The sequence below is a fragment of the Propithecus coquereli genome, unplaced genomic scaffold (genome assembly GCF_000956105.1).
Source record: "Propithecus coquereli isolate 6110/MARCELLA unplaced genomic scaffold, Pcoq_1.0 Scaffold536, whole genome shotgun sequence".
Lineage (NCBI taxonomy): Eukaryota > Metazoa > Chordata > Mammalia > Primates > Indriidae > Propithecus > Propithecus coquereli.
This window is the reverse complement of record NW_012151241.1, coordinates 1,115,818-1,127,831: the sequence shown is the minus strand read 5'-3', so window position 1 is coordinate 1,127,831 and position 12,014 is coordinate 1,115,818. Positions and strand designations below refer to the sequence as shown.

The window sequence follows — 12,014 nt, the reverse complement described above, 5'->3', positions numbered from 1 at the left end:
ATGAACTTTTAGAAGGAATATGTTTGTGTTTTATTAATAGTGGTACCTAGAAATCCTTTGTTCCTTCCACACATGGTGCTAAAGATGATATGCATCCCCATAGCTCTTGATTTCAGTGTTATAATTTTTGAAGATGAAGAATAAAAAAAAAAGCCTAAATGTTTCTTGAGATTTCAAATTAGATCACAAAAAAGATAGGCATTTTTAAGACTACGAAATAGCTAGACCATTTCTACAAGCATTTTGATTTAATTTTGTGGATAAAAAGTGCAATGCAGGAAGATTGAAAGCCTTTATGGAGGCAATGGACTGCGGGTGTAACAGCAAATCAGGAACTTGCTACACCCTTCTCATTTGTTCCTCTGTAAGCCTCAGGCTTTTTATGTTTATTTACCATTATTTTTCATTTTCTCTTCCTACTTATGGGTAGATAACTGAGGAAAGTGGTAGAATCTCTTTCTCTGGACTACTTTTTATTAATAATAATAAGATTCATTCTTATCGGACATAAGAATGATGTGGGCTGGGCGCAGTGGCTCACGCCTGTAATCCTAGCACTCTGGAAGGCCAAGAAGGGAGGATCGCTTGAGCCCAGGAGTCTGAAACCAGTCTGAGAAAGAAGGAGACCCCCTCTCTACAAAAAAATAGAAAAAATTAGCTGGGGGTGGTGGCATGCACCTGTAGTCCCAGCTACTGGGGAGGCTGAAGCAGGAGGATCACTTGAGCCCAGGAGTTTGAGGTTGCAGTGAGCTAGGATGACACCACTGCACTCTACCCAGGGCAACAGAGTGTGTCTCTATCTAAAAAAAAAAAAAAATGTGAAGATATTAAGAAGTAAAATGGAGGAGGAACATGGAGTTATTGTAGGTGAGCTATATATACTCTTGTTAGAGAGTATGTCAAAATGAGTTACGAATTGGCTCTCTAGCCCTTGGAGCCTTGGAGATAAAAGTCTCCTGGCTTACCCTTAGATGCCTTGAGTTCTAATATAAAATGCATATGATTTTGAAGAATTTGTGGTTCCTGGAGTTTCTTGACTAGCCCACAGATGAGTTCTAAGAATTTTTCCATCCCTTCTGTGTGGAAGAGTCTCTTTATGCCTATAGGAGGACTGTGTAATCTAGCATGTTGCAGGCCTTGGAACGAAACACGTCCTATACCGTGAACTGATGACAGTAGCCATGTATAGATGCAGACATTAACATTGGCATCAGATCAGGGCATGTACCCATCTGCACAAAGCTGGCATTAGTTCTTGGCTCTTAAACATTTTTTTCTCATTTCAAAGATTATCTTGTTCTTCTGATGCTATTCTCTGATAGCATGAATCACTAATTTCACTGGATAATTAGAAAGCATAAAAATCTCTCTTTATACCTTTGATGTCTTGATGATCCTTTTTTCATAGTAGCATCTGGAACACTGCCTTTTGAAAATTGATGAGTAATTTGTAGGAAGTAGATTATCATTAATTAAAAAGATAATCCAATTAATGTATCAAGAATTAGTTTGCTATTTTAAAAAGAAAAGACGATTTGAAATTTCTGTTCCTACAGGGTGTTTCCAATGTCTTTAGCACTGCCTACCACTTTGTCCACAGCCGGGAGCACATTCTACATGTCGTGATCACTGGCATCGGCTGGCTCTATAACATCACATCCAGCATCACCTCCATCACTACTTACTTTATAGAGCCCAGCCCAGACCAGGTGGGTAAGAATCAGCAGTGTTAGACTTCTCCCAAGTAACAGAGTTTCTAGATGTTATCATCTTGCTAAGATTTTAAAAGCATATTAATTAGCTATTAGGCTAACTGGGGTCATATTTCCCATGACCCCAATTCAAGACCCTTGGTTGTGAGTGGCAGGAATCCATCTCAAACTGCCTTAGGCAAAAGGGAGAATTGACTGACTCATGTGACCAAAATGAAGAAAGGGGAGGAGTCAAGCTGGCTTCCCAGATGACCAGATCCAGGGATTCTATACTATCAGGGCTCTCTAGTGTTCTTTCTCTCTCCACTTCTCATGTTTGCTTTGTTTCTGCACTTTGGCTTTGTCCTTCCAGCTAAAGATGGGCTTTCTCCATGGGGCAAGTCAGATGCTTAGTGAAAGCAACCAGTAAAAAGTTTCACTTTGGAAAACCCAAGAGGGGAAACTCTTTTTGACTCATCCTGAGATACGTTCCCTTAGCCATGGTGGGGAGTTTACAGTAACTGGCAATACCCACGAGAATCATACAGGTGACATGGGAAGGGAAAAAAGACTACTCTAGCCTGGGTGACAGAGTGAGACCCTGTCTTTAAAACAAAACAAAACAAAACAAAACAAAAAAACAACAAACTGAGTGTGGCCGTAGGGATAACTTTTTTCAAGAACTCAACTGTTATAACTTCCTAAGCCTCCCCCTTCCCCTTCTGCAGCCCCTACAGATCCACTTTCCTCTCTTCTCTGGCCTGCTCAGTGCCTCAAAAAGTAGACAATATCAATGGTCTCCTTGGCCCTTTGGCTTCTGCTTTGGTTTGTCCAATGAGAGCCCCAATAAGAAATTGGAGGGCAGAAGGAGAGTGAGGCTGCGGTTCCCCCCTGCCAGGTTGCTGTGGGCTGGCTGGGTTTCCCTAGTAAGGGCACTTCACCTATAGTTGGGTGGTCCTCTCCGTATGGATGTTCTCTCCAGTTCTAGTAATTGCTTCCTTTTTTTTGCTTTCCCGGGCTAAGGGTGGTAATAGCTCTTCATTGTTACTGGTTCAGGATTCTAAACAGTGCCGAAGCCTTATAAATAGTCTCTTTATTAAACTCCCCTTAAATGACCCAGTTCTAGCATGCCATCTATTTCCTTCTGACACTCCGACTGATACGAATTAATAAAGTAGATCCTGAGATACCCCACCTTACCTCATGCCCGTGTTCCTGTAAGTATGGCGTCATAGAGGAAAAAAATTCTTGCTCTGTTGACAGTAACCATAGATGAGGGGAAATTGGAGATTCAGACTTTCTTAGGTATGGAACTCAGGCCATTTTAGTTTATCACCCAAAAGCACCTATGTCTGTTTCTTTGGAATACTGACTTTATTAAATAGGTGACTGTGATAGGCAGAGTAATGCCCTCTCCACAAAGATGTCTATATCCTAATTCCTGGAACCTATGAATACGTTATTATACTTTATGTGGCAAGAGGGACTTTGCAGATGTGATTAAAATTAAGGAATTTGAGATGAAGAAAGTATTCTGGATTATCCAAGTGGGCACAATCTAATCATATGAGTCCTTAAAAACAGAAAACCCTTTCTGGCTGTGATCCCTGAGAGACGGGGGGGATGGGAGAAGTGTCAGGGATCTGGCAAATTGACACTCCATTGCTGGTTCTGAAATGCACAGGGCTACATACGAAGGCCCAAGGTCTCTAGGCACTAAGGGAAGCACCCAGCTGACAGCTAGCAAGGAAATCAAGACCTTAGTCTCTTATTTCCCTAAGGTCTTGAGAGGGACAAATGGCTAACATGTGTGCCTGGTTTGCTATCTTAAGTCACAGGATCATAGGCTTTTGAAAAAACAAAAGTCAGGGACTAGCCAGTAATTTCTGCTTTCTACCTCATCACATTCCTTTTCTTTTCTAGAGACAGGGTCTCGCTCTGTCGCTGTCACCCAGGCTGGAGTACAGGGGTACAATTACAGCTTACTGCAGCCTCTAACTCCTGGGCTCAAGCAATCGACCTCCCAAAGTGCTGGGATTACAGGCATGAACCATCTCACTCACCCTCATCACATTCCTTTTCTAAGGCAGTGAACAGACACTGACTTTCTGCTTGAATCAGGGAAGAGAAGAGGAGAGACTTTGGGAGGAGAAAAATGCAATACTACAATTAATGTCTCCGGTCTTACCATCCATAATAGAAAGCAACTTTTCTTTTATTCAGGGATTTCAAAAATGCTGTTACTTTGTGCACAACATTTTTCCCGCTTCATCCTGTCATCCTTAGGCTCTCTATGAAGCAAACTACAAAACTTTATCAAGGGACATAAATTTTTCTATAAAATAGAAAAATCACATTATGGTTTTTTTCACGTGACCACTTTTTTAAAGATATAGTTCCTTCCAAAAATTATTTATAAATTCATCAGAATTCCAAGAAAAATCCCAACATGATTTCTTAAAACTTGACAAATTATTTTACTCTTTATAAAATAGCTAAGAATACAGGGGTCGAGAGAAAATTTATAATATTGGTCTGGGGAAGGATCACTAAGCTTACACCTAAAGCTGGAACAATTAAGGGAAGGTTAATACATTGACTACATAAAAATGTAAAACTTTCTAGCACCAAAGTTATAAATAAAATGAAAAAATTGGCTGAGCACTGTGGCTCACGCCTGTACTCCTAGCACTCTGGGAGGCCAAGACAGGAGGATCACTTGAGCTCAGGAGTTTGAGACCAGCCTGAGGAAGAGCGAGACCCCGTCTCTACAAAAAAGGAGAAAAATTAGCCGGGTGTCGTGGCACTTGCCTGTAGTCCCAGGTACTCAGGAGGCTGAGACAATAGGATTGCTGGAGCCCAGGAGTTTAAGGTTGCAGTGAGCTAGGCTGACGCCACGACACTCTAGCCAGGGTAACAAAGCGAGACTCTGTCTCAAAAAAAAAAAGAGATTGCTTATGACAAACTGGGAGGAAATTGCCACATATCTGGCAAAAGGTTAACACTTATACACAAATCAATGAGTTTTTTTAAAATCCAAAAGAAAAATAAGCAAGGGGCAAGTCAATTTAAAAAAAAAAAAAAAACACACCTCATGCAAATTGTTCATAAACATGTAAAAAAAATTCAAGCATTCTCAAAGAAATAAATACAAAGTAAAAGTTCAGTACAAGATAATTTTTGTGGCCGGGTGTGGTGGCTCACGCCTGTAATCCTAGCTCTCTGGGAGGCCGAGGTGGGCGGATTGTTTGAGCTCAGGAGTTCGAGACCAGCCTGAGCAAGAGCGAAACCCTGTCTCTACTAAAATTAGAAAGAAATTAATTGGACAACTAAAAATATATAGAAAAAATTACCCGGGCATGGTGGCGCATGCCCGTAGTCCCAGGTACTCGGGAGGCTGAGGCAGTAGGATCGCTTGAGCCCAGGAGTTTGAGGTTGCTGTGAGCTAGGCTGACACCACAGCACTCACTCTAGCCCGGGCAACAGAGTGAGACTCTGTCTCAAAAAAAAAAAAAAGGATAATTTTTACCTACTAAACTGAAAAAGAATTAAAATAAATGGTTTTTTAAACCCATGAGACTGGGTTACATAGCATTCGTGAATATATTTAATGCCACTGAATTATACACTTAAATGGTTAAAATGATAAATAGTATGCTATGTATATTTTACCACAATAAACAAAATAAAACAAAAAACCATGAAACTGAATAGGATCAGTAAGACTAGGAAAAAAAAAATCTGAGGCCTGAGCCCTGAGGCACTGCAAATGTTTGGAATCATTGTGGCTCAAAATTGTATTGACTGTGACCCACAATATGAAAACATTTTGTATCCTGACCTCTCACATGCGCAGACACACACACACACTTGAAATAGAAGTTTCACAAAAGACTACCTACTTTTATTAAATGTGATGTTCTCTGATACTGTAGATTGTATTTCATTGTTTTTTTAAACAGGTGTTTGTTAAGAGAAAAAAAGCGAAAGAGGATAAATATTAAAGCAAATGAGTAAATAATGTGTAATGAGAAACGTTAGAATGAGCAGATATGGGAGAGAGAGGGGGACACATAACAAACTTGCAGCAGAAGAAAGAAGATGGGGGGATATAATTGCAGCCTTTTCTCCAGAAGTTTTCCTGGGTGATTTTAATGAGGAGTGCTTGTCTCACTGCTGAAGAATTGCTGAGGGGCTTGCTAAATTTTATAGTTTTAGGTTTAAATAAAATCAAATGAAATGCAAGCTTATTTTCAGGCATATTATTATGAGCAAATTATTTTCTATATTATGCTTCTGGTCTAACAGCAGGAGTGGTCAATTTATGCAATTTTGGAGGGAAAAACAGGAAAGGAATTATTCGGTGTTGGCTAAATATTTAGACTTAGAAACACAGTCAGGGTGAGATTTTTAAGAAATCTTTTCAGTCAAGTATAATGTAACACCAAATAACAAATCAGGAAAGAAAGAAATTCAGAAAGAAGCAAAAAGCCCAACTGCCAATGTGGGATAATCTTAACAGTCTAGTTGTAATGTTGAAAACATTTTTCTTTTTTTTTTAATTAATGTTTTTTAGAGATAGGGTCTCGCTCTGTCCCTCAGGCTGGAGTACAGTAGCATGATCATAGCTCACTGCAGCCTCAAACTCCTGGCCTCAAATAGTCCTCCTGCCTCAGCCTCCGAAAGTGCTGGGATTACAGGTGAGAGCCACTGCACCTGGTTGAAAACATTTTTTATCTAAAGAGTTTGGTAGATTAGCCTTAGCAACATAACCAGACCCTGTCTCTGCAAAAAATACAAAAATTAGCTGGGCATGGTGGTGCATGCCTGTAGTCACAGCTACTCGGGAGGCTGAGGCAGGAGAATCCCTTGAGCCCAGGTGTTTGAGGTTGCTGTGAGCTATGATGATGTCACTGCACTCTAGCCTAGGCAATACGGTGAGACCCTGTCTCAAAAAAAAAAAAAAGAGAGTTGGGTAGAACACTTAAGGTCACTACTACAAAACAGTTGTTTGTCTTCCAAGCACCATTCAGCTTGAAACACCTACGAATTCTCTTATCATAGTTTCCTCTTTATTCCAAGAATTAGTTTTTAAAGGAATTATTCATAAAAAACCCTCGTTACTTCTCCCAATTGAATTTGTCTTTCCTATAGTTTAGTGTATTTTACAGAATATGTTAATATTGCTTTCTTATAAATAAAATAGTCTCTACCAAAAAAATATTGATCAATACTCATTAAAATATTTTCATAACCCACATGTAGGTTATGACCTACAGTTTGAAAATCTCTTAGAAGTAAGGGAGATGAGGAAGAAACACAGAGAATGAGAGAGTGCTTAGTGAGGTAGGAGGAGAATCAGGAGAGTAGTGTCCCAAAAGCTAAGTGAAGAAGATATATCAAGAAGGGAGTTGTTCACTGAATCAAATGCTGCCAAGGGATAGATGAAAATGAGGACTGGGGATTGACCGGTAGATTTGGAAATGAGATTTCCAAATGAGATTTCCGAGGGTCACTGGTAACCCTGACAAGAACAGTTTTGGTGAAGTGGTGAGGACAGAGACATCATTAGAGAATTTTAAAATTGTGTTTATTTTCTTTGAGTGTTTCTGTATTTACCAGATGTTCTACAGTGCACTTTTAACATCAGAAAAACAATATAAACACGTAATTTTTCACATTTATATAAAATAAGCTTGTATATTTTTTAAAAATTATTCTTTTTGAAAATTTTCTCATGTGGAACACCCTGTTCCTTAATAGTGCTGAATAAGTAAAATGTCACTGTCTTTAAAGCTAGAAGTCATCTAAAGTTCCCTAATTTTGTCCTATTTATCTGTCCCCAAACGCTTTAATGGAGATATGAGGTCTACTCCTTTCTAATGAAATCTCTTCCTCTTTTCAAGGATTCAGACTATGTTTTACGCAATATGATGGTTACAGGGCAGCTGGGTCTAACAGAAATCCACAAAAATCCACCTACCATTTTCAGGAAGTCATGCATCTTCAGGTATGAGACATGTCTGTTTTGTTTGACTGCCAGTGCACATCCTCCTAGTGTGATCACAGACCTGAAAGACACGGCTTCTGCCTCTGATTAGGACCCTTATTAGTGCACACTCTTGTCCTGATTAGCTTGTAAAGAAAAATTTCTTAGACATATTAACTCTCTTTACCCGAAGTCCTTTTTAAAACCGATTTCATTGGCATTTTATATTAAAATTGTGTGTTTTAAAACATGATAGTGTTTTTTTTAAGATTTTCTTGTAAACATGGAATTCAACAAAAATCTCAAGTCTCTCACTGAAGCAGATCTATGAATTATGAATAATCAATCCACATCACTCTCTTATTAGAGCTCATCTGTTAATGTTAGCTACCTTGTGAATGTGTGTTTTTTTATTTAAAGGACACGGGCAAAGTTGGAGAGAAGGCAGAGAATGTTGTATTTAACTAGTAGCCAGTTCTAGATTACTTAGAATGACTCTCACTTGTGGAATGCAAGGAATGCTACTGAACTGTGGACAGATGCAGAACAGATCTTCACTGAGAACACACCTATTGCAAAAGGGAATGACTGTTTCTTGTGGGGGGAGGTGGTCGTCAGGGGGGTCAGTGTAGTTGAGTAGGCAGTAACCCAGTAATCTCAGACAAGTAGGCTAATTTGTCATTTAATTACCTATGTTAAACTTTAGTTTGGCCTAATACTGGAATGTTCATTTAGTCTCAAGCTCTTTTCCACATAGTTATTCCTTGTGCTGGTGAAGAGTTTTACAGGCGTTCTTGTAACATCCACACTCATAACCCTGTATTCCTGTGTGTAACTTAGAACAAATGTCTTTGGAGGAAGTCTGTTGACCAATGGGCTTTATCGTTATGTCTGGAAAGTTTAGTATGATACATCATTACTAGTTAGCATGAAGACACAAAGTAGTGGCTCAGCAGCAGCGAGGGGTAGTTAGGGAAGGGTAGTCAGGGAAGTCTCCTCTGCCACGGGGATGTTTGAGCAGAGGCATGAGTGAACTGAGGGACAGAGCCACATGAAATCAAGGCGTGGAGTGTTCCCAGCAGATGAAAGAGCAACAGGGGATGGCGTGGCAGCAGTGAGGTAGGCACAAGAGAGAGTGATTCAGTATGTTTGGGTGGAATCTTGTGAACAGGCAAATGTTTAATATCCTGTGCTTATTTGGTTTTGGTTTCAGAGATTTCCTTTTCAAGTGTACAGACAGTTCAGAAGTTGTTTTGGCCTCTGTCTGTGGAGAAACCCACTTAGTAATTCCACTGCGTGAGAGAACAGGAGAGGCTCTGGGAGTCCTGGATTTTAACATTGGCAGGACTAGAATGTTGTTATACCAGGAATATAAAGATCTACAGAAAATGATGAAGGTGATCCAAGCTGCCTGCTATGAAATACTTGGCGAACTCTCTGGAGAGATAAAGAAAAAATACATCTTAGGTATTGTGAGTGGGACAATGGTGTGGATTCACGGGTTTAATAGGTTTTGGGGACATCACAGACAGTGCAATGAAGTATGCATTTTCTAGAATGAATTGTGGCAGTATACAGATCTTTCCACGTGAAAGGAATTCCCTTATGCACTTTTAGGCTGATGAGCATTGTCTGCAAATTAAAACAAAGAGCATAGAATCACATTCTCTTGGTTAGAATCTCGTAGTTTTAGAACTGGAAGGACTCATAATGGTAAGATAGAACTAGAATTTATTAAATGTCCCATCATGTGTCAAGCACTTTAAATATATTATTTCATTAATCCTTACTATAACCCTATGAGGTGAATGGTGATATCCAATTGTACAGGTGAGGAAAGCGAAGTTCAGAGAAAGTAAACAACTTGCTCCAAATCATACAATTAACAAATGGTGAAGGCTGATTTGAACCCAGGTTGGGTTCTGCTATATTACACAGCATTAACTAATCAGAACATCTCATTTTACAGATAAAGAAGCTAAAGCCCACAAAAGTAAAGTGAATTATCCAAATTCCAATAGCAAGCTAGGGGCAGAGCCAAACTGGACCCCAGTTTTTGTGATTCCACATCCACTAGGCTACTCTTAGCACAATAACAGCTTGGAGAGTAAGGAGGAAAGAAGAAGGCATAGAAATCTTTGGCTACCTAAAATGAAGTGAATAGAATCAAAAGAGTAACATTATATGGGATTAAGCTGGAAGATTTCTAGCCATTACATGGAGTGGGATAAGAAGAAAGAAGACAATTTATATCTTTTGAGTGTTCACTATGTATAAGGATTGAAACTGATCACTTTTACATATATTGTCTCATTTAATTCCCACAGCTCACCAGGGAATTGAGGATTAACCCGATTCTCATGGAAGAGGAAAAGGATAATTCAGAGAGACAATAGAACTAATAAGGGGGAGAACATGTTTTTAAACTAAGGTCTAGCTCTAAAACTCAAATTTTTGCCTTTTCTCAAGGCCTCTTCCTATGAGCTTCACCAGGTGTAATTCCATTTATTTCTTTTGATTTCACGGCTACAGAAACTAAGATTGTTTAAGACCATAGGATATGGTCTTCTTTTTCCTGAAAAACACAAGTGTACTATAATATGTTCAGAATCCTATGACAAAGCAATGTATTTGACTGAACAGCAATGTGTGATGTCATTTTTTTATTCCAGAGATTGAACGTGTAGGGGAAGTCCAGAGGGCAGGAATTATCTTCTTCCGAATCATGCTGCAGGAGCTGCAGGAAAGCCTCCAACTGCTCAAATCTATGGACTTTGTGTCTCTGTTGCTCTATGATCATAATCCTATAGCAGAGACAACTTCTCAAGACAAGTCCCTGGAGTTGAAAGCCAATGTAAACCTAGTGCATGACATCTTGAAGGCAGTTATCTTGTTCTTTCATCCAGAGCTGGAATTTTCAAGTGACTTTGGAAATTGGGATAAGTATATATTTGTAAGTTTACTTTTAAGTATTTTAAAAATACTTAAAAAATACTTTTTGTTGAAGAATAACCTACACAAATTTAGCTGTACAAATCATAATTGCACAAATCATAAGTGTACAAATGCAAGAATTTTCACACAATGAACACATCCATGTAGCTAGCACCTGGATCAAGAAACAGAACATTAGTGGCATCCCAGAGGCTCTTCTTTTTACCCTTCTCCATTACCCCTTCACCCCCACAAACACACACACCCCCCAAAGGTAACCATAATCTTGACCTCTAACACCATAGATTGGTTTTTGCCTATTTTAAAATCTATATAAATAGAATTATGTAAATTGATGAACTGGGCACTATATTTCCACTGGCTGGTGATCCCATAACTTTTCTTTTGTTCTTTGATCACAGTATGTTAACAGATATTTAGTCGAAAATATCTGTGTCTTTGATCCAACTGCTAAGCATGTGAAAGTTAATTTACAGCTGATTGATGAACATATCAAAGGTAAATTTCCCTTAATTATAGCCTAAATCTATACCAACAGCAATAAAAGACAGCTACAACTAAGTGATTTTTATTAGAGTAAAGCAAGTGGCTCATAAATTCAGTTTTTAGAAAATAGTTAAGATTAGAAGTCTTCTAAAAGGAGGGACACTGTCTACAATTTATCGTATCATTCTCCAAAGTCACTGTCTGTGCCAAGCATGTGAGAATTCAAAAGCACATCTATCTCCCACATGTGCATTATTCATCAAAAAAAAAAAAAAAGAGCAAATAGGGGCTGCAGTGAAGGTAGGAACATTAAACAAAAAGGATATTATCTTTAGCTTCAATAAAGAACTAAGCAAAATTAATAGACTCCTTAAAGGAGGAGAATCACTGGGAATGGAGAGCAGTGAGGCTGTCAAGTTGGAGAAGGTAATGAGCACTGTTGCTACAGAGAACAGGCCACATAGAAAAGCAAATGTACAAATACGAGCATGCCTTCCTCCGCTGGTGTGTATTCTCCCACCAGAGGCCGCAGGCTGTGTGTGTGAGTAGGCCTGTAACAAACACATTTAAAGTTTATTTCTTCTTTGTTACTTATGAAAAATAATCATAAATTGGGAAAATGACATCTGTAGAAATTGCTTCCTAAACCTCTCCCTTTCCCTCGCCTCCCCCTCTCTGTGAAGACTCCAGAGCAAGTCAGAAGGGTCTCTGGATTTCTGTGACACATATTTTAGGCTGAGGGACTCAGAACCAGAGAGTCTCCAGGACAAGAGGACGGAAAAGGCAACCTAGGGGAAGACAGCCACGCTCCTCAGGCTCTGCGGCAGTGGAAGTGTGTAGCACAGGGGTGGTGGAGCAGTGTATGGACTGGTGCGCACGAGAGATCATCTGGC

At 39.3% G+C, this 12,014-nt stretch overlaps 1 protein-coding gene across 1 annotated transcript in view; it reads left to right on the top strand.

Moving 5' to 3' along the window:
* EFCAB5 (EF-hand calcium binding domain 5) overlaps positions 1-11,159 on the top strand; it is a 78,127-nt gene extending 66,968 nt beyond the window's left edge. Inside the window, exons 15-19 of the mRNA XM_012657292.1 lie at positions 1,557-1,709; positions 7,598-7,701; positions 8,894-9,147; positions 10,353-10,633; positions 11,037-11,159. Coding sequence (XP_012512746.1) covers positions 1,557-1,709; positions 7,598-7,701; positions 8,894-9,147; positions 10,353-10,633; positions 11,037-11,159 — 915 coding nt within the window. The remainder of the gene's footprint in view (positions 1-1,556; positions 1,710-7,597; positions 7,702-8,893; positions 9,148-10,352; positions 10,634-11,036) is intronic.
* Positions 11,160-12,014: the final 855 nt, after the last annotated feature.